General features: G+C 38.1%; 1 protein-coding gene across 1 annotated transcript in view; it reads right to left on the reverse strand.

Annotated features, from left to right (window-relative positions):
- Nucleotides 1-22,381: 22,381 nt before the first annotated feature.
- LOC139694009 (5-oxoprolinase) overlaps nucleotides 22,382-24,316 on the reverse strand; it is a 236,140-nt gene continuing 234,205 nt past the window's right edge. The window contains exon 21 of the mRNA XM_071592398.1: nucleotides 22,382-23,556. Within this exon, the coding sequence (XP_071448499.1) occupies nucleotides 23,416-23,556 (141 nt within the window). The 3' untranslated portion in view covers nucleotides 22,382-23,415. The remainder of the gene's footprint in view (nucleotides 23,557-24,316) is intronic.

Raw genomic sequence — 24,316 nt, forward strand, 5'->3', positions numbered from 1 at the left:
TTATCCCTCTCCTCGTGGAGCTGTCCGCTAAGATGATCGAAGCGACCCCAGGCGAAGATTTTCCAACCCTCCATCCGCACTGGAGAACTCACGAGTTTCGACCCTCTCATTTCCATCGAGACTACTTAAAGCAACTATACAAAGACTAAATCTCTAGATTCCCTATCCACTGGGACACACAGGCACGATCTCTGATCCCATTCCTGCGCGTTGTGTCCCCCGTTGTAATCCAATGTGCAATTAAATTCTGAGGGACTCCTATTTGTAACAGTGTTCTTAAATGGAAGCGACTTATAAATAACTTCAACACTTACATTGAAAATTAAAATTAATTTTATTATTATTTATTTTTATTGCATTAACTTTGACTTCCGCGAATGTCCATTTGAGTTTAAAATATATTTCCCGTAATCTAGATGCCTAAAATTTATGTCATTTTATTTCATGCCTAATATATTGTTATTTCTATTCTCGCTTAAGGTAAACCTTTCGAATTAGACAATGCTAACGCCTATATTAAACGGTCATGTGTATGAAATGCGTTCTAAGAGTGATGGAATCAATCAGCCATTGAGAGAAATTAACTGCTTATAGAAATTCAATGCTATGCGTATCATTCCTTTCTCGATATTAAACAAGGAATACTTGGCATGAACATTAAAATGAATTAATACGAAATATTAACACGTTCATTATTTCACGTAATGTGCAAGTAACACTTTACGATTATCATTTCCTGGCTGTATCGCAATGAAAATAATTATGTTCGTAATTTCAGGACTGTTAATGCTCTCGTATGGCCGTTAATACTATTGACGTTGATGAGATTTGGTACATGAAACGTGTAGGAAACAGTTGAGACGTGAGGAATAAATTCTTTAGCATCAGTTTTATGCTATTCTGAACGATTTTTACATAATTTGAGACCATATTTGGCCAATTATCATATCTATGTACTACATATATTTAACAAAAAAACAGCCTTATGGCACACAGAAATTGTTTCAAAATCTGAATTACATAGTTGGCCTCAGAAAATTCAGCAGTAAAAAAGTATGCAGTTTTTATCATGTTTCAATTTCATTTCAATTATTTACCTTTTGTGTATTTATTTTAAATTTTTAGCAACTCTCTGCGGAGCCAAAAATATTTGCTAGCCTCTTGACAAATAGTGATGGGATAGATATTCATATTAGTCCCATGTGACTCTTTATTTGATTCTATACTGAATTACTCGTAATCTCGTATTCAAGCCGTTCATATCACATATGAGCCTTAGCAATTCATTTCCTCGTACATTTCATCTCCATAAAGTTAAATCAAAAGAACTATAGAATAATTATTCCTCGACCATGTTTCAAAAATTTCACCAGAACTGTTGCGTAAAAGGTTTGCCTTTGCAAAAATTAGTCAAAGGTAACTCACATCCCACTCAACATGCATCCTTTGATTTATTAGTACCTTTTTTCGCATGAGAGAGAGAGATGACCTCATTTCCGACGCCTCCTAATTGAAGAGCATTTTGAAAGAGTGTCACATTTACGTGCAGACCGAGTTAATGCATTCTGGTGTCAAGTGTTTGCCGTTGAGTCATTTTAATTCCGCGCTCAGGTTCGAATGAGATAGCATACCTCGGGGGGGAGAGGACCGTGGCGCCAGCTGGCGACACTTGTTGAGATAAGGAGTCGCTCTTAGGAGGAGGATTTTGCACCGACGACGTGACGAGCTTAATTAGTTAACGCCCCGAGCGATCCTACCGAAAGGAGGAAGTATTAGCGAGGCGACAAGTGCGAACTAGATCTTAATTAGCGGCTCACCGCCCGCGGGGCTCGACGTCCCTACCCCCTCCCTCCCCCGCCCCCACCCTCTGTCTCTCTCAACTCGGTGGAACCCCCAAAGAGTACCACGTACGTACATAGTTCCTCGGAGTGTGGGGGATCCCAGTCGCAAAGGGACTTCTACCGTGACTCTCGCGTCCGCGGCCGTATTTTGAACGGATCGATGGCGTTGTGAGCCAATCAGAGCCTTTCGGAGCCATGGGACGGTGATGGAAAATCCCCAAATTGCAGTTGTCAAAAGTTTGATCGGATTGCTGTAGGTTTCGAAATTGCCGAACACTTTCTAAATCGTACATGACTTCAGAAATACCCGACTGAGACTCGGAGCGAAAAACGAAATTTCAAATTTGGAAACGGCGTTTGCATAAATGTGTAATTGGTATTCCTCCGTCTAAGGTGCGTAGATTTTGGATTAGTACAGACTGAACATTGCATAATTAGGTCACTTAATTTCGTCTAAACGCACACAACCTGAAACTCCACGCTACAATTAACGGTTCTTCGGTTCCGAATACTTTTTATCTCCCTTCATTCCGTCTAACATGCATTCCCCATTCCTCTCTCTACCTCTCCTGTCTAACGATCTTTCCTCTATCACAGTCTTTAGAATTCCACCCCCAAATAAAATGCTCCGCATCCAGTCCTCTCAACTCCTCGAACATGCAGAGTACTTTTTTGTTGGTTTTCCTTCCCGTCCATTTTAGTGTAACCATTCTATATTCCCACCACTCAAAAACCTCCGTATTCATAATTTCCGCGATACTCATTTCCCTATTGCATTTGAAAAACTGATCAATTCCCTTGCGCGAGAAATCGCTCAAAGTGACTTTCTTTGACTTACACTGAAAGCTATATCTGTCTAATCTAGAGTGAAATTTATTTTATATTCCGAAATATAAAAATAAATGCCCTCAAAAACTTTTTAAAAAGTTGAGTAAGATTGCACAGTGAAGTTTATTTAATATTTGATGGAATTGCATGATCAACTTTTAACTTCTCTTTACTAAATATAAATTTTAGTATTAATTTAAAATGTGGAATTTTAAGTATCGTGAAATTTATCTCCCTGGGAGATAAATTAGTTATCCCGTAGAACGTTCAAGATTTTGTAATCCAGATATCAGAAACAGAAACTTTGGTTATCAATCCTGACACCACATGGAAAAATAGTAATTTAAAAAGTGGATTGCACTGTGCATTGTTCTTTTCTTTTTTCTATTATCAAACAATTGCCTGGCTGCATTTCGGAGAATATTTTTTTCCTTTCACGGGTATGCATTCATTAACAGACGTCAACGCATATTGTGCATTAAATATCGTGTGATTACAATCGCTTGGCTTGTTTAGTTATCATTATATCCTTAGGAGGATCATTTGGTTGACTTGCTCAAAGAAACGGTACGGGTTATGTTATTTTTTTCCTATTAAAAATCATGTGGCATACCCATTGCAAAATTAAACGAATGCATTGATTAGTCACTCAATACACGGGGTAAAATTTTATCCTCAATGTCAGCTAAACGCAAGCACTATGGTGTTTGAATGTGTGATAATGGTAATGAATTACATCACAAAGCAACACACATGGTGGGAATATTTTTCCTAGTTGCCAGTTTTATGATATAAGTATGTTACATAAAGTTCGCTCGAGTGAAAATTTCATGATTTTCGCAAATTCCGCAGTTATGCCGGGCGTGGACCAAATGTGTGCCAGCAGTCGTTACGCATGCATCCGATGTGGAGTGCACAGAGAGTAGATCTTCGCAAATGTCTTTATTTTTATTTAACGCATACGTGCGCTCATAAAAAGGAGCTTTGAATATTTTTACTCGCAATGTTTCTCAAAAACTAGTACATTATTGTTTTTAAGGTTGGGAACCATTTACGCGATGGTATTAAATCATTAGTACCTGGCAACAAGTGCAGAGGGTTTAACAAATTAGCCCCGTTCCTAATGAGACAAAGTAGGTCAGGGATTCCGAGGGTAGAATAAACTTTTCCCAGTCTGAAGACTAGATATCCGCTATACTGAAGGAATGCGCCAGTAATTTACCATTTGTGGACCAAAAGCGTTTTCACTCAAGTTTATTTATTCCACAATGTCGCACGGAAAACGATTAGTTTAAGTAGTTTCGGCATTGCCTTTCACATCCTTCTATTATTACCAGAAAAGTACCGATCTGCGTCAAGAAATGTTTCATATTTTTAAGGAGAAATAACTTATATACTTGAAAATTAATTTTGTACGTACATTATTAAGGGAGTTCGGGTGAGGTATTATCTGCACAAAGAAAATAATTCATTTCATGATTTTTTTATTATTATTACTAAGCTTTACCACCATCTTTTAATTTTAAGTTACATTTTTGTTTTATTTTCATGCAGTAAGACATGTTTTAAAATTGCTCGAAGGCAATACCAGAGACGTAAAAAAATGGGATGATGAAGGAGATGGTTACTCTCATATCTTATTTGTAGACGAAACTATTTTACTTTTCCACAGTTACTCAAAAGTCGTATTTTTCTCATAAAATTCAACAGAATAGTGGTTCTTCAGCAGTGTTTCATTGGGTTTTGTAAAAGTCATTTAGACGTTAGGGTATTCCAGAGGAACTCTTGTTTTAAGAGTAATTTTTAATCTGCGGTAGTCCCTCTTCTCTTTTGAAATAAATTCTTAAGGGCTATTATTCAACAGCTCTTTTTTACATTTTATTCAACTGAATAAATAAAAGGTTATTTAACGTTTAAATAAAATTTACAAATGGAACAGTTAATTTCACTCATGCGTCTCAGTATTGAATAGTGGGTATAAAAACGCATGCACATATTAAGGTCATATCTAATCATCGAATATTTATTTTTGATTTTGCGGGCTACTTGTTAAAAAATATTCTATTTCTCTATTCTTGACATTAGTAATCGGAAGCAAGAGTAATCGGGGGTAAATTATAAAACGCACTTACGAAAAAAATTTCAATCCTAAGAGCTCAACTTTTCCAATGGGAAGCTAGAGGTATTTTAACTCCACGGTGTATTGAGAATAGAACATTTCATGTGTGAGCAAAATCATATTTTTTTACATTTAATTATGTCAAATGGACATTCCAAATGTGTCTACCTGTCACTTTACCGTAAATCATCTCTGATATAAAGTTAATGAACAGATGCATTTTAGAGAAGGATTTTTTTTCACATGACAACAGCTTTTGCGAGACATTTATGCGGAGCATCCGGCTAAAACGTAATAGTTTTTTTTCGTTTTCGCCAGCAGGCATCCAATTTACCGTGGTATCAACAATACTTATTTTGAAACGAATAATATTTTTTAAGTCGAGAAGTATGGAAAACAACGTTTCCTTGCATTTTATAATTAATACATGCATTGGAAATAATACGTGTATTCAATTATCAAAATATTTCAAAATATTCGTCCAACATTATCAGCTTAGAATACTTGAATCGCCTGAAAGGATGCTAATAAATTTGAAAAAAAATAGTCGTAGAATACTAAATTAATGACATTTTCCATGTACCAAAAATGTGCTAAAAAAAACTCAATTATATTGATTACTTGTGATTCCATATTCAATTTTTTGTTGATTTCAATGTAAACCAAATATCTGTTTGTTTGGGTATCGATTTGACATGTACGATATTTTTTCCTTGCCAAATGAAGACTACTATCATAAATTGGTGGAAAATTATACTATTCTTTTATTTAAAATACTACTTTTGTTTAAATTGGTGTTCCCGTTACATTGTAATTACCATACAATGGTTATTAAAGTATTACATTGCGTCCAAAAGTCTTCACAGGCGTTGTTTTCGTTGCTCCATGGAGATATAAAGCTATGTGACCTCCTGTTATAATATTTCAATTATTATTATATGGCCTTAATTTGAAAATATTATTTAGCAATTTTTTATCCTCTCAAGTTATTTCACTAGTGCCGACGTACTAGATAAAAAACTGTTTCAGGAAATACTTTTTGCTGAGGATTGATTCCTCAAAAAATAATCGTATCAACGATATTAATTGATACTGGTGTGTTGGCTATAAAGTTACTCGATGAATTATAAATGGGTATAAAAACAATCAATTCAGATGTTAAGCCGAATAATAAGTGCAACCATCATATATTTCTTTTTAGTTAGTTTAGTATCTCCGGATTGAGACTGAATAAATAAAATTGGGATATTGTTCCTCAACTTGTGATTTTCATCCCTGGTAGAAGTTTATTTATTCATTATTCTCGCACTTTCATTCGCACTTAACTCGCTTTACCTCATAAATACTAAAATTAACAATGCATGTTCCAGTTTTAGTTACGACGCTAGGGTGATGAACGTGGTCATATAATGTTGCTAATATTAAGTGTATTTTGTAGCCGGAAACAAACGCTGATACTTTATGCTTGTGGGTTACGATATTTGCTGTAGGGTATGGTTTTATTGTTATTTCTACCATAGAAATAATTCAACTAAAACATCGTTACCCTTAACTCAGTATTTTGCTCAAATTTAGGCGTTAAATTCTCATATTGCAAATCAAAAGCTCACAAATTGCATCTCTCGTTTGAATCAATGTTTAAAAAGGCATCCTTGCATCCCTTTTTCAAATAACTTGTTTTTTTTAATCTCTGGGCATCAATGAATGCATACTTATTTTATTTTAATGGCGGGGACTGGGTTCCTAATTTGAAGAGATTATTGATAAAATGAACCTTCATCATATTTTTCAAAAACTAACCGTAAGACCCTGACTCTTAATGGTTGATACGAGAAATTTATCCTATTTTTACTTTTTCCTTAGGCATTTTTCTGGTTTAAACACCACATTCAGTCGTATCCGTTTGTAGTGCCTTCCGGAATGTTAACTCATCTTGATTCATTAACCCTCATTTTGTAATATTGCAAGTGCTAGATTATTGATTGAGCCCATTAAAGAAATTATATGTTTATCGGAAGTAGACTTATACTTCAAATTGCATCTTTTAGGACTCGTCAATCATAAAATTATTTAAACAACATATTTTGTAAATAGATAAATTCTCTGATAAGAGTTATTTACAAACTTAGCAAATATAATCGGATCCTGTCCTTTGGAACTGTAATTCAAAGGTATTTTCTAACCCACAATATTTACATTGCAAATAACTTGGTTGGTGCTTAGACTAGTTTGTTTGATTATCAATCAAAATTCAAAAAGTTAAGGATAAAAACTCAAAATGGTAGAACAGTAGATAACCAAAAATAAACAAAAGAGGCTGGCCATGAAAAATAATTTGGAAGAGAAGTTCAAACTAAATGTCGATTCAATCTCAATAAAAACACATGTTGGTGCATGTCGGTGGATGTGACTTCATAAGTTAGAGATAAAGGCGCAAAGGACTGAAAAAAGTGATTTAAAAGAAATTACCGGCAAAGTCTTCAAGGGCTTCAGTATTCGGCCATTTACGTGATCTTGCGATAAACGTTGGAAACCTTTGATGCGCTAACAAGCGCAGTGATCTAAATTCACGGACTTTTTCGTATTATTGGAGAGAAACGACAATTAACAATTATGGTTTCCACTATATATATGTTATAGTGAAAGTCCAAGTTGTTATTTATCATTTAATATTTATCATTTAATATTTATCATTTAATATTTATCATTTAATATTTATCATTTAATATTTATCATTCAGTATGTATCATTTAATATGTGTCGTTTATTTATTGTATATATACTATAGTGGCTATCAAAACTTTTCCCTGTCATTTCTCTTCAATATGGAAAGTTTCCACAAAGTGAGCCCTGAAATTATACGGTTTGACTTAGGTATTAAATAGGAAAAGGTAATAATTTATGGTAAAAAAATATTGTTATAATTTGGCTAAAATTCCGCAAATCAAGCGTCATTTATTCCATGATCCTCCTAATGATTTTTGAGAAAGTGGATTCAAAGGATTTTTAAGAATAAAAACGACCTAATAGCCATACGTAATCGAAAATAACATCACCTGAAAGGATGGAAGCAAAACCTAATGAAAAGGAAGGCATATGAAGCTACAGTTGAATGATTAAGATTATATGGTTGGAAAAATTCTACAAAGAGCAGATTGGTAATGAATATACGGACGTGAAGAAGAGGAGAGACCTATAAGAAATCATTCAAAAGATTATCCAACAAACAGTCGATAGCACAAGCCTGAAATTTAGCCAAAATTTCATTAAATTAATCAATTGAAACATTTACTTCTCGTTGCGGTGAGGCAAGCACAATACCATCAGTAGAAATATGAATATTAGGATGCATGGAGAAGTGGTGCTACGGGGGAATGATGTCAGCTTCTTTAGAATAACGAAGGAGAAGGTCAGACGACGAATGGGAGGTGAATGGATTCCTAGAATACATTAAAAAATAGGATTATCCTTATTGGGCATATTTTTCTGTTTAAAAGGCTGTTAACGGTAGTTACTGACGGTGAGAGTTGCGTAGAAAAGATCCTGAAAGTGATACGTGGAACGGACAATGTCCCTTAAAAAGGAAGAAGCAAGTAGGGTTGAATAAATACGCCGAAAAGGCTGCGAGAAACCATTTCCAAGAGCGGTGATTTCCGAGGATGAAACATTAGACACGAAAGGGCTGCGATCCACCGTTTTGGCAAAAAACCTTTTTCTTTAACATTTATATGCTCAAAATGCCTGATTCCAAAATGTTTGACTGAGAGACAGGAGGGTTTTGTTTACAATCCATGAAGGGAAGAAATATATATGTCAAGGGAAGGCTTGCTTCAATATTCTCTCTCTCCATTTTCCTGACTGTTGAACTCAAAACTGTGTAGAAAAAGAATCTAATTTCAAAGAATGGTTCCGTCTTTGAAGTCACCTGATGCCCTCACAAACATTAAACATAAGATTCAGGAACGAATAGCTGCCCACTGAGTCCGAGCCACTTCATTTGTCGAATTTATTTGATACAATATTAAATTTGGCTTTTCACTTAATTTTGGCTAAATATAGGAACATATATTTCTAAGCCTTATTGGCTACTTAGCAAAACGTAGTAGTTGTGTGTTCAGTTTATTTTTGGTCAAATAAGCCGCAAACTTGCTTTTATTATTTTATTAACCTTAGTCTGCTATCCAATAATAAGTTTTACGCGATTGCGATTAGAAATTATATGCCGTATCCACTGACTTTCATTGAATACCATTCGCGCCGTTTTCAGCAATAAGAAACGTTAGCATGTACTTTTTTCAATTTGCGCATTGATTATCTCTTTTGAAACTTGAACGCCCAGCCCAAATAAGTGATTGAATCCTTAATGTGTTTTTTTTTCGCAGTGAAGAATTCCAAAGGGCGGACGGCGACGCTCTATGAATAAATTATAATTAAGATACCACTTTGAATACACGACGAGTATTCGGGACCCTTCGCTAAGGTATTTCATCTTCCGCAGTTTCTTAAAATAAACTTAAATTTATTTATTGATAGAAAAAAAATGAAAATTTAACTGAAAAAAACCTATTTGCGAATATATACTGTAAAGTTTTAAATGAAATATTGCTAAGCACCGAGGGAATATTCGGATACTAAAAAAAAGAAAAATAACATAATCATCATATGAAGAAATATACCAATAAAATCTAGGGTTTTAGCAAGCCTTTAACAGCTATTACGAACTGGCGTTATATGGCGTAAAACATCCTCTTTTATTTGCCCTAATTTAATTCCTCATTTCTTCAGGTGTTTTACTTACCTTCAATGCCGTTCAAAAAATCTTTTACTTCACAACCCTCATATAATAAATGTGAAACTCCAATAGCCGTAAACAGTTTACCTTTCTAAACAAGTAAAAATGAAATTAGTTGGCTAGCGCCACAAGTCAAGCAGGGGTAAAAGGTAAAAAAAAGGAGAGGATAAGAAAGGTGATGAAAGGTTTTGTTTTACCTTTTTTTTACCTTTTACCCCTGCTTGACTTGTGGCGCAAGCCAACTAATTTCATTTTTACTTGTTTAGAAAGGTAAACTGTTTACGGCTATTGGAGTTTCACATTTATTATATATTACTAGCCGTAAGAGCTCATTTCCATCAATTTCACAACCTTTGTTTGCCTAGCATCCTGCCTTTTGTTATGGCTTTCAGTTTCCTGTTTCCTAAAAATCTCTTTCATCCATATTGTTCTAATTCTTACATTAAATTTCACCCAGCAACTTTCTTCATCTTCTCACTATATTTAACACTTCGTCCTCTGAGTTACTTTTTGTCCAAATATACATTCTCTTTACTAATTCACTAGTAATACTCTTCTTTATTATTTTCCATATTCACATCACAAAGGTCTTTAAACTGAGTTTATCGTCTCTCGTCAAAGCGAGATTCTTTTGTATTTTTTCCACGTGCCTTTATTTAACGTACATGCCAGAAATTTTTTAAAATTAAAAAATGCTTTATTTTTCTAAAAAATTCTTCTTCTAATGACCCAATTAACCTCATAATTACTCCAAAATGATTTTCCTTCCAAATACTTTACCTACTCTGCCTGTTGAACAAAATCTGCGACCCCTAGGCTAGCTTCCGCTTAATTATCTGCGAGCATACTTGGTTTAATTATCCGGCTGCCCAATATTATTCCCCACTCAATCCTGCCTCCCTTAATATTTCCGCAACGCATAAGTTATGGAGCGCTGGCAATAATGGACAACCATGCCTTACTTCGTTTTCTATCACTGTTCATTTTCATTCTCCCTCCACTACCGTTATTTCTAATATTTTGTTTATATACGAGTGGCCACTAGTTACCTATCCTCATGTCTATTCAGTAATGCTTTAAACAGTTGTCACATTCTACTCTTTCTCTCTCTCTCGAGATCCCAGACACAATTATGTATTGTGGTTATACTTAATATAGTTATTAGCTATAGCATCACATGGTTTCCTCCCTTTTCTAAACCCATTCTGTTCGTTGCCTAGGTATTTAGTTTCTTTCAATCTTCTTCTAGCTCATTATGTGGTCCTTTACCGTATGGTTCCATCGGTATAGTCATCAGATTTTCTTACTTAATTTTGTCTGGGCCAGCGTGCGCATTTCACCTAGCAAAGTCTTCTAGACAAAATTCTTTCCCATAATTGATACGTTTATCAAAAGGATTACTTCCCGTTACACATATTCCGTTATACTCTTTCGTACTTCTGCAAACACATATTCTATTCCAACTGGCTTGCACACCTTCATACCTCGTAGCGCTTTCCTCGCTATCACATTATTATTCCGATACCCAAGTTGTCCTGATCGATGACGCATTGTCTATCTTTGAGTATCTACTCGTAGAAACGAGTATCGTTCATAACCCTGCTGGCTCTTTCCATAAGACTTTCATATGTGTTATTCACACCTTTCTTAAATTTCTCTCCGTTTTGTTATGGAATTTCCTGTAGTATTGTTGTGCTGTTGGAATATCTTCTTCTTTAATGCATTCAGGCGGGACTCTCACCTTGTATGGCGTATTATTTCCCCTTGGAACTGAAATTTTTATAGCTTCGTAATACCCCGCTCGCATACGTTTCAACGACCTGAGTGAATTCTTCACATAATTTATCACTTGGTTTTCTATTGTCTTTTCTCAATTTATCATCAAATATTAACCCTTTTCTTTCCGACCAATCGTCCTAATCATCTCTTCTGTTCTCCACAGCGCCTTAATTTCTTTCGTATTTAAGGTTTCTATTTTTTCCTCATCAACTTTTTCTCTCCGGTTTTTGAGGTATTCAAAATCTTCCTTTCTTTTACAAGGGATGTTCTTTTACAGTGTGTATCCCTTTATTTTTTCTAAAATTTCCATGGTATTTTTGCCATTTCGTCCTTTTCATTCCCAGCAAAAGTTTCAACGTTTCAATTCTTTAGTTTTATTTTATTTCATTACAACTTACTTATGATCCAAATATGGAGTTTCCTCCAAATGTTTTTCTAACTAATGAATGTTGGAAATCTGTCAGACCTCCGATTACATCAAGCTTTTGTTCTTTGGGGGGGAGAATAGACATATACAAATACTATCTTGCGTTTCTTAATTCTTCAATTGCAACCTTTTAACATTAAAAAGTCTGGAAATAACTCGGAACAATCTTAGTATGGACCAATCTTTAGCTTTGAGGTAAGCATCAGAAGTTAGTACCAAGGTGTTTTCTCCCTTTGCCCCCTGTATTAATTCAAACGTCTTTTCTAGCCACTTAATCCATTAAATATATAGTTTTTAAATATAGTGGTTTTCTGAAAACGTTAATGAAAATGTGAAATTTGCGTGGAAATCGGAAATAAAGTAAGAAAACCCATTGCATAAACCAGAAAAATTTTAATGTTTATGGATAGATTTACATTTTTTAAAGATACATGCATTGAAGTTGACAAATTTGAATACATGATAGTGAAATTAAACTGTAATTATATCTTTGGCTAAAGTACGTTTAATCTGTACATAAATATTAATAGATCTATCAAGGTTGAACCCTTTGAATCCTTTTCACCCAGAATTTTAATGAGCATGCATTACGTGATACTATCTAAGTAGCGTACAGGGCATCGTCCTAGTATTTTTCCTTCAGTTTGTTACTTTAATTAGTGCATTTATTTCCTAACTCTATCGCCACTGACAGAAAATGGGGAAAAATACCAGACAATGTTGAGTGAAGCTTAAGAATCTTCCCTTTGGTCGCTTGCACCAACCTCCCCCTAGAGAGCCTTCATCCCCCCCCCCCGACGTCATCTGCGGATGCGCTGAGACTCTTGACGGAAGGAGGACGGACGACTTGCGCTCGCAATTGCATTAGCGGCCGCAACCTAGCGCGACCGCCTCAGAAGGCGTGCGGTCAAGATTCGCGCCCCGCCACCACCGCAGCGACCGCACATCCCCGCCCCCGTCTCCGCCCACCCACCCCAACAATGCCCACGCCATCCCATGGTGACCACCGAATCCCCCTCTCTCACAGCCGCTCTCGTCACTCAGGCACCGCGTAAACTACGTCCCTGCGCCGCCGTCTGCTTCCCCCCGTCCAACTCCCCCCGGTCCTCGCGATCATCTCTCTCCCTCCACCATTCCCCCTCCACCCTCACGACACACCACTCGCCTTGGGATCGGTTATTACGCCCCTCCCCTTTAATGCCCCCCTCCCCCCTGGATTTGCCTCCAGCTTGGACGTCCGGTGGAATGCAAATTTCGCGCAAGACGGAGCACTTACGGACGGGACCGTATGCAACTCACACAACCGCCTGCAACCACTCCTTCCCGTCCCGCCCCTCACCGCCACATCCTCCTGCCCTCTCAGAAGATTCCCGTAAGCAATGCTCGCCATCATAATCAGCGAGGAAGAGAGGCTTCTGTTGTGCTGCGCGAGTCTAAGGCGAGTATAAGGTCTTAACTCAGCCACGACCGACATTGCCAATCCTCTTCCTTACGTGCGATTTGCGTTTAAGGCATTTCAAAACAATACTCTCACTTTTTTATTCCCCGATTTTGGATAAATGGTTGGCGGAGAAAGGATATTGTCACCCAATCTAATGAAGGTAAAAAATAACAGAAACTTGCACTCCCACACACTTCTAATGTCCTACGACCATGGTTTCGATGCCACGCAACATAGAGGGTTGCGCGGCATCCACACACTTCTAATGTCCTAGGACATTAGAAGTGTGTGGAAGTGTAAGTTTCTGTTATTTTTAACCCTCATCATGAAGGAATTCCGCAAAGTTAAGCCTGAAACTGTTAATCCAATATAATTCCTGGATGCGAGCGCGTAAAGACTATTAGCCTCATTCTACGTATCACTCGTTCAATTTTTCCTGCGTGCTTGGTGATACAATTCAACTTCTTAACCATTGACCAGATGTGACAAAAAAATTTCATTTAAGCTATTTAGTCAAAAGTTATATTTGAGAAGGCATATATCCGCCGAAACCATAAAAATGAGGAAGGAATCTGGCCGGAAGACTTTGTGAGATCAGTTTTAGTTCCTATTCCGAAAAAGAGTGTGACAGAGTGTTTTGTGAAAACTAATGAGTATATTGCAGAAGATAGGAATAGATTGGAGGGAAAGGAGGCTAATCCGCAACCTGTACATGTCTCAGACTGATCAGGTGCGGGTGGAAAACGGGGAGTCCAGATGGGCAGTGGTAGGAAGAGGTGTAAGGCAGGGTTGCCCATTATCACCGCTGCTGTTCAACCTGTATACGGAGGAAATGATCAAAGAGGCATGGGAAGAACTGGAGGTAGGCATGAAAGTGGGCTGGGAATTCGTAAAATCAGTTAGGTTTGCTGATGACCAAGCTGATGAGATCGAGTTGGTGTGGTGGCTATCGTACTGGCTTCCCACCCAGAGGGCCCGGGTTCAAATCCCGGCGGTGTTGAATATTTTTCAGTGGTTTCTCGATCCCTACCTGAGGTGCTTTGTGGAGGGCACTTTGAGTGAGTACGCCGTCCGTCGGATGGGACGTTAAGCTGCGGACCCCTTGGCGCATTTCGTAAAGAGTAGGCTAATCCCGACGCCGGGTTTCTCTCCACCCTTCATCCTTTCCTGTCCATCCCCTATGGCGCAAATGACCTCAGCTGTCGGTCGCCTCCCCTAAATACTACTACTACTAAATATACGCAAAGAAAAAATGCATAACCTTTGTTGAAAGAAAAACATAATGAACACATGATCTGCTGACATTTTTCATGATGCAGAAAAACAAACTCTGTAACACTCTGGACCGAGTAAAATATTTTATATATCATACAGGGTAATATAATTTAATTAATGCAATTAAATTTCCCGCGACGCTCGTGTTCGCTGGATTAGAATCAAACCACTTGAGGTAGATGGGGGCGACGCTAAGATAAGTCACAAACCAGTCTGAGTGCCCTCCAAGCTAAAGAAGCGGCAGTACGTCAGTTATTGTAAACATCTGCGCGCCGACCTGGTCCCGAAAAAATGGAATCTTCGATGGAGCAACGTTACGCGATTACAAACTTTTGTGATTAACTGAAAAAGTCTCCTGAGGAGACTAACAATATGATTCGCGAGGCTTACGGAGACCCTGTCTTGTCCTACTCACAAGTTTCGAGGTGGTTAAAGGCCTTTAAGGAGGACCGGGAAGAGGTTCACGACGAATAAAGCTCCTGGGCGGCCGTCAACCAGCAAAACCGACAACAATGTGGCTCGTGTTCGATAACTGTTGGACTCTGATTGAATATCAAGATGGTTGCCAATGAACTGAAATTCTCGTCTACTGTTGTGTTTCGCCTTTTTACTGAAGATGTAGCGGTGAGGAAAGTGTGTGCCAAGCTCATGCCTAAGGTGTTGTGAGACCAACCCAAAAAGACCAACCGAGCAGAAATTTCAAGTGAACTTTTCCAACGTATTGAAAACGAACCTGATTATTTGAACAACGTCATCACTGGTGATAAAACCTGGATTTTTTAATACGATCCAAAAACAAAACGCCCAAGCTCTGAGTGGCACACCGACCAGTCCCCCAAAACCAAAAAGGATAGAATGAGCAAATCAAAAGTAACAACAATGCTCATTGTCTTCTTCAACAGTAGTGAAGGAATGGTCCATAAGGAGTTTGTTCCTCAAGTACAGACAATTAACGCTCTCTAATACGTAGATGTGCTGGAAAGACTCCAAAAAAGGGTCATCAGGACAAGATAAGAGATCTCCGCTTCCTGGACTCTCCATCACGACAATGCGCTACCAGTCCGCAAGTTCTTGGCCAATCACCAGGTGCCAACGCGGCCCCCACCCCTCTAGAGGCCTGAAGTCACCCCAGAAGACTTCTTTCTGTTCCCTTGGATTAAGGCAGCCCTTGAAGGAACCCGTTTTTCGTCAATAGAAGAGATCCAATCAGCCGTGACGAAGACCTAGCGAGAGGTCCCCGACGACGCCTTCCAGGGCGCGTTCCCAATCATGGCAGTGTCGCTGTAAAAAATGCGTTGAGGCCCAAGAGCAGTACTTTGAAGAATTTTAAGTGTTTGTGCAAATCTGCTCAATAAATGACTTAAAAAAAATAAAAGCATCACTTTTGGAACGCACCATGCATATCCATGACCATGACTAGTTTTTGCCATATTGTGATGAAAAGGACAGTAAGGATATTAAGAAAAGACTCGTAAAAACTTCGATATGAAACGTAGTTATGTACGGCGCGGAAACGTTTCCACTAAAGCAAGATGATAGAAGTAGATAGGAAGCTTTTGAGAAGTGGGTATGGAGACGAACGGAGAAGGTGAAACGGACCGAAAGAAAAACAAATGAGGAAGTACTTGGTATGGTGGGCGAAGAGAGGGGTTTGTTTGGAGAAATCCTATGGAGGCAGGAAAAATTGATGAAAGGCGTATCGATCGGCAGTGGAACGTTGAAGACTGTGATGGAGGGGAGAATGTTAGGCAAACGAGGAAAGGGAAGGAACAGGATAGGGATGTTGGACGGGATGAAGGGAGGAAGAAAGTACACGGAGATGAAGAGGGACCTGATGTAGAGTAGTTTGCAGGAGTTTAGTCACAGGAAAAAATATACTCATTTGAAACACACTTTATTGGCACTTTTAGTTAGCTGCAAATCTACTTCATTTCTCGACATAATCGCCGATCACGTCTAAGCATTTTTCGTACCGCTGTACCAGCTCCTTTAACCCCTCTGCATAGAAGCTCGCCACCTGAGAGTTGAAACAATTGAAAACTCCGTTCTTGAGTTCCTCTTCGGCTTCGAAACGTTGTCCACCGAGCCACTATTTCAAATGCAAGAAGATAGGTGCAAGCTCAGGACTGTACGGTACATCTCCATCTTGTCGGTAACGGCCCAAAAACTCTCGTCCTTTGGAGATTATTTGCTCTTTTGGTGGTCGGTGAGCATTTCCGGTACCCAGTTTGAAAAAAATTTGTGGTGTCCGAGGTTTTCCGTGACAATATTTTAGACAGTAGTGCGCCAAAGCTAAGGTAATAGTTCAGTCAGGCCATTAATCGTCAATCGACGATAATGTCGTAGTTTTTGTTCCACTTGCAAAACAATTTCATCGGTCAGAATACTGGGCCTGCCAGTTCACTCTTCGTAATGGACATTTGTTCGTCCATTTTCAAAATCATGGCACCATTGTCTAACCTTTCCTTCACTCATATGGAACTGTAGGTCCATAAACCTGGCATAACTCCCGATTAATTTCAGCAGCCGTCAATCCTTTTGCACACAAGAATCGTATGACAGAACGCACTTCACAGCTGGTGAGATGACCGATTGTCGCGGACATTGTTGTCTGTATGTATAGACAAGCAAACGACTTCTGAAACAAAACAAATGCTGCTATAGCTTGTCGATGAATCATTAAATGGCGATGTAGGAGTAAAACTGTGTTCTTCCCGCGCCAGTATTTAAATATAAGCAAACGGCCCTTACTTCATGAGTATGCCTCGTATTTTGTTAGGAGTCCGAAAATATTTATTTGGTTGTTGTGCCCATTCAAAATCTACCTAAACCGGTACATTACTTAATAAATAAATCAATATATAAATATATTTATACTATGTGGGTCGCGGTAGTTCAGGGGGTATGCCGTTGAAGCGTTGAACCGGAGGGTCCCGGGTTCGATTCCCGGGCAAGGTGCTCTGGGCACCTGCAGCTCCACCCAAGCTATGTGATTTTTCGGGTACGAAATCTTCCTGGGAAACCATAACCGGCACAGGGAAAGGCCCCCCTACCCTGATGTGTAAATTCAGGGTAGGGGGTGAACTCTACCATCACCTACCAAACCGACTTTCGGGTTGATTACTGTGTTTATGGTTTTTTATGGCATACTGTGTACTTTAAATGCTAAGTTAATTTTCCACGCTAGCCTATTTAAAAATTTGATTTTTTGCCTACCGCTTCTGTTTGTTGTCCAAACGATTTTGTGAACTAAAATTGGAAACTATTTTTTATAAAGTAATTATACTAATTTTGCATTATACGATATAATCAGCATTTCAATGAGCAGCGTATGGATGAAAATTCGTCATTTGTTGTGTAGGGATATTAAAAATTCCATTTACACGTTTTCATTTCAGTATCATAAATATTGAATTGGTGATATGTTTATTGAAAAAGTGTCGTACATATCTTGGGCATAATTAAACGCCCATGACCTTAGAAATCCTTATAATTTTTTAAACTATATTTTTTAAAATAAGACTGGTTGCAGTGCATTTTTACGAAGTAAGAAATACAAATAAGATTAACGAATAAGAAAGTGCAGTTTTACCAAGTAGAAAATTTTGCAGTAAGAAAGAAGTCGATTTCTGTATAAGAAGGGGTTTAATTATATCTAAGATATAGTTCAAACACCATCACATTATCATGTACTTGTGGTAACAACGTTTATTGCCTGCAGGCCTTGAAGGTAATCACTTACCTGAGATGTTCGGTGTAATCCTTTATAATCTAGAGGGTTGTCTCTGAATCAAGAGTTCACATTTAACGTGATCAATGACATTTAATATTTTCCCGTCCAACCTTTGCAGGGATGGAATAAAAATAACAATTCTTTTAAAATTGGAAGTAGATTTCTAAGTTTATTTATATATGTTCATTCCCATTCGAGTACATTAAGCATATATATGTACATCGCATGTATATTATAGCCATTTTTCCTGATTTATAACCATGCACCTTTACTTGTACATTATTCGCCAACCGTTAACAGCAAATCAACAATACTAGAATAACAATATGGTATACACCAAATCACATCCTTTATAAATATAACTCCAACAAATAATAATGTTAATCGACGAATAATTCCCATGAGGGTCATACTGTATATGTGTGCAATCCTCCGGCACAATCTAACTTTTATCATTTTCATGACGAACAAAATGCATGAAAGTCAAAAGTCGGATGCTATGGAAACTTATGTAAATGCAAGACGTCACTCTTGATTACGATCATCGTAGTAACGATATATTTTGCGCGAGTGCGTGCGGTCTAACGCATGCGTGTGTGTGTGCGTGTGCGAGCGTAGGAAGAAAATTCCAATTTCGGATGGGCGTCGCGTTCTTATCGCTCGGGGGTAAACGCAATGAACTTAAACTCCGCCGTCAATGAGGGAGACTCCGAGGAGAGCTCATGGGGAAGCACTGCGAGGCGAATTTGCGTGTGGCGGAAGGAACCGATCTCCTACGAGTGCCTCGCACATTTCTGCTGCATGGCCATTGGGAGGAGAAGTAATGAAACAAGGGAAGGAGCCTTTTCTCTCCCTTTCATGGGCTCCTTTATTGGTAAGGCCTTTTTGTGGAGAGGGGAGGATGAGAACGTGGTTGGAGCAGTTGCGCAGAGTCGCGATGAAACCTCTCACCCCTCGTGGATGCTCTTGTGTGTTAACTGTGCGTATGGTTATAGTATTGCCAACATTGCTTCCGGCGAAAGATACCTTGCAAAAGAACTTTTCCTCAAAAAGATATGGTGAAGGCCGAGAGATGACTAGGTAACTATCAAACGAACAATTCGCGATTGTTTCACGCTTCGCAACACATATTAGAGAGAAAACTAATTTCTGAACGTGAGGTGTCTGAGGAAATTCTTCGTTTTCCAAGGAGAGACATGTTCTACAGTTCCATTCACGCCATTGATGAGTTAGTTGGCCTTGACTTATTAAACGCGGCGAGATTTTTGAATGTCTAATGGCTAGCAAGAGCTGTTAATAAAATTACTTTGGTTACGGAACCGTAACGTAAACGTAAAATGCCAATTGCTACACTAGGACTAGCATGAAACTTGAGAGATACGATGTCATTATAAAATCCGCAGAAGAGGAGGATGTAGTTCTCCGAAACGTCAAATTTTCCGTTGCTCTCCTGAGGCGTTACACATGAAGGGCCAAGTGGGCGCAGAAATCATGCCATGAAAGTGTTAAATAGCAATTAAAATTAATTCACAATTTTTTTTCAAACCGATATTTTTTTAATTAATAAATACCATAAATTCAGCAGAAAACAAATAAAAATTATTAACTATTATCACGAAGGTAACAAATTGTGAGTTAGAACAATTATTCATGCAGTTAGAATATTTTACCACGATTAATTGTAATAATAATTAATTGTAAATAAGTTTACTAATGTTTCAGGTGTCATTACCGACAAATAATTTTGCACAGGAGCAAGCCACACGAGCTAGTATTACGAGCAACAGGGAGCCTGAAGCTGAGAAAAAGATCACCTATATATTATGAATTCTGTCTATTCCCTGGAGAATGCATCTCATCTCGGTGCCAGGCCAAAGCCATTTTGCAAATTTGGCATTTTTCACAAATACCAGCATAAATCTGAATAGAATAGTATGTTCGGGACCTAATTGGGTTTATAAATATGTCAAAGAAATTGAGGTATAAAATAGTCATCAATTTACCTAACGCTGATGTTGTCATTATTATTAATATGAGCGAAAACTTTAAAAATTATACACAGCAACGAGGGGTGAGAAATTTTTTTCTCGTCATTAGGATGTTTATTTTGCTTCAGATGCTCAGAGTTTCACTTAATCTTAATTATTCTTTTAATACTTCTTTCTTATTGCTTAGATTGCTTCTATCTTTATAATTGCTTCGATACATAGACGAGGACGACCAAACTAGCAGAGGTTGAGCATACGACCAATTAACGGTTGAAATGTCCTCCATTTTCGATGACAAGCTAACCAGAGGGCTCCTTGGAGCAAATATGCCGTTTGCTCATCACGGGGGGAGCACGAGCGTTTGACTTGGACACGTCTAACGAGCGTGAATTTTGATGGCCAAGCTTCGTGCTGCTTCTCCCACCCTACACAACGAGTGTCCGAGACCGACTCGACATGAGCGCGCCACGGGAGCGCCCTCGCAGGCGCCGAGGATGTCACTCGGGCGACGCGGAAAGGAGATGTTCTCCGGGTTTCCTCTCCCACCCCTTCCTCTCCGCTGAGGAGGCATCCGCAGGGGTGTTGCTCGGGAGCGGCGGATCATCTCTGCCGTTGTCATGGAAACGCACCGGTTTTCCTCCTCCTCCGTCCTGTGAGTGTGTTAAGGGATCGAGGAAGGCGGTCTAGCCGAAAGTGCCAGGGCCTTGGCGGATTGCATGCGCTCGGCCGGACTAGACGAGGCCTAAGTGCGCCCCCAATTCCATCCGCCTGCCTCAATATTCCATCAGTTCGCGCACCACCACTCAAAAAGACACACGTGCTTTATACATGCTTTCTCTTGATTCCGTGATAACATTAACGAAGAGCGTGAAATCGAACGGTTCAAGATCGACCTTTCAGAATTACAAATGTGGCTGGCAAAGACAATCTTGTGAAGGACAGATTTATATTTAAGCTGCTATAGACACAATTTTTTTATGTATCTCTCAAACTTCATTAGGCGAGAGAAACATGAAAAGCTTAGAAAAGAGTAAATGGAGTCGTTTTCCATTTATCTTTCCGGATAAACGTTGGTCAAACGGAAAATTCAGATGAATTTCTTTCTAAATGTTTTCTATTCGCACAAGGAAAAACTACTTTTTAGAAAATTGACAATTTTTTTCAAATCTCTGGCGTAAATTTTATCTTGGGTCAACGTCTACAGTCTTCTTTAAATCTCGATTGTAATTGCGAACTCAGCTGTTTAATCATTTATTGGGAGCTCGGTTTAACGCTTATGTATAATGAAGATGGATTAGCTTTCGAAGTGTTTTAAGAGATAAATGAATTATCATTATTCATCAATTAATAGCGTAAATTTTTCCCTAATTCGTAAAGTGCATCGGAAAAACATCAAAATGAAACCATGAGCGTACAATTCTTAGCGCTCAACAAAGTCGTTTGATTAAATAGAAAATATCTAAATGTCTATTCCCAACCTCAAATCCAATACCCGAAATTAAGTACATCACAATATTACCAGGTTTATATGTCCGGTTGGAATGAAGGCAAACGCCATTACAGTCTGAAACGAAGGAAAATAGAAACTTGTGTACCCGGACAAGTTATCAAAGGGTGATCCAAGAACATCTCTCACCAAATCTGACTCCCTTCTGCCACCGTTTCTTGACTCTAACTTCCTTCACACTTATGCCATTCCGTCAATTTCCAAGGATCTGAATTTTTCCCTTTCGATAGCCCTGCCTAATAGGCATACTTCAATAGCTTCTCTGCGCCTAAGCAGATCTTTCTTCTCGGTAAGAGTAATCCCCTGTACCAAGCTATATATATATATATATATATATATATATATATATATATATATATATATATATATACATATATATATATATATATATATATATATAATATCTTCGAAATGGAACGCTCTTCGGCGACGCACAAATATATAAAAACACAGATGTAGATTTTTAGAATATAGAGACACAAAGAAAGGACACTCACAATTTGTTAACAAATTGTGAGTGTCCTTTCTTTGTGTCTCTATATTCTAAAAATCTACATCTGTGTTTTTATATATTTATATATATATATATATATATATATATATATATATATATATATATATATATATATATATATACAGGTCATTGCTACTGTATAGTAGTCCACGACACTTTTAAACATATTTCTCTTTTGTGAGCGTAAGCATAGCGAAGCTCTAGCACACCCTTTACGTGGATAGACCGGCAGAGAAGGCCATACAGCACATAAAACTTCACCCCGGATAATTCCTGAGTAAACCTTAGTCACAGAATGTCCTTATTATACAGGCGAGTGAATACCAATAAAGCACCCTCCCCACAACCGCAATGAATAATAACTACAAATCTAACTCTCTTTATGTTTTAAAAACATTTTTCTCAGAGTCCAGTCAGTGGTTCACTAAAATAGTGATGAAGGCATGACATACGTTTGAGAATATTGAAATTTCGACCGTGTATTGTTTGTAAGCCTCAGGCATGTCCGTAAGGTTTCCAAATGTATATTCACAGTGAATGAATACAAGCGATATAGGGAGAGCCGATGTTTGAATAATCCATAAACTGTCGACGCTCGAGGACACATTTGCACTGCCTCATCAAGTAACATTTTTATTAGGAAAAAAAAGTTTTAAGGGAACAAAGGAAATATTGCAATCAAACGCAGTTTGCGTTGGTTTAGTTATTCATTGAGCTGCTGCCTAGGACACACAGCCCATAATACTACTGGAACCAACCAATAATTACCTTAAATAATAATTTATTAGACTCTTTATGATATAAAAACCTAAGAAATAAATGCCATATAAGAAATGGAAGCGATAACAAATCTGACTATAATAAAATATCGGAAAAAATAAAATCTCCCATCTCAACGGACAGTCCTGACGCCTATATGAGTACAATAATCTTTGCGTTCGAACTTTGTGCACAGAAATTTTCCGATTAAAACTCCCTATGTACTTTTTCCATCTTCGCCCTCGTTTCCATTAAATGAACAAACTAATAAGGATTGATTAAAAAAAGCAAACGGAATAAAATTCTTAAAAGATGACGGGTCGCTCTTTCTTCCACGGCCGCCAGCAGACACACGTATGCCGGTGGTGGTCAGGACTTGCATCGGTGGCCCTCAGACGGATTCCTGAGGCGGCTACTCGTCTCCTCGAAGGCCACACCGCTCCGCCTCTCCTCGCCGCCCCTTGCAGTCAGTCCCCCGATCTCCGCCCGCCGTCTCCTCACCCTGGGGCTCTCCGTAGCCGCCGCCTCCCGGAGTCAGCATTCGAAACACGTCCTGGAACGATGACGAGGTAAATGGATGGGGGGAGATCTGTGGGTTAAAAACCCTCGGTCCAAAACAAAACCTCCACCAATGCGGTGAGCGGGAAAGGAGACTGGAACGAGAAATTATGAATGAAAGCAATAGAATACAATTCCCCAAAAGTTTAAAAACTTCAAGGAACAGTTCAAAGTACTTCTTTACTAAATTAAGTACTTCTTTAAACACTTTAAGTGTCGCATGTGCATATTTTTCATTTTCTTTCCTCTATCGTAGAAAAACAAGCTTATATCCAAAGTTTTATTCTTCTTAATAATTTAATACTGAATTTTGAAGCCTGTATTAAAATTTTTATCATTTCCATTACCAACAAAATAATTTAGAACAGTGTCAATCAATGAAAACATTAATTGAGCTAAGTACCTTCCGAGAGTATTGAAAATAATCCGATGAATTGTCGAGGAAAATATTGGTGCACAAAAAAGAGTGAGCTAAAACCTTACTTTGAGATAATCATTTCATTTTGATGGAGAATAATTATAAAAATGGATAGCATCAAATTGAAAGTAGCTAGGCTGAGAACGAAAACACCTCCCGTATTTAGAATTTTCGCTAAATTTGTTTAGAATTAATCGGGAAATTGATATTTTGCTCCCGCTTTCCTACCCAGTAGTACATAACATCCGCCCCAAGGTCCCCTTTGAAGACTCTCTAATTCATGAACTCTACCATTTATTGGTAAACAATTATAACCTATTATACATTAATATATACC

The sequence above is a fragment of the Hetaerina americana genome, unplaced genomic scaffold (genome assembly GCF_022747635.1).
Source record: "Hetaerina americana unplaced genomic scaffold, ioHetAmer1.1.p SCAF_5, whole genome shotgun sequence".
Classification (NCBI taxonomy): Eukaryota; Metazoa; Arthropoda; class Insecta; order Odonata; family Calopterygidae; genus Hetaerina; species Hetaerina americana.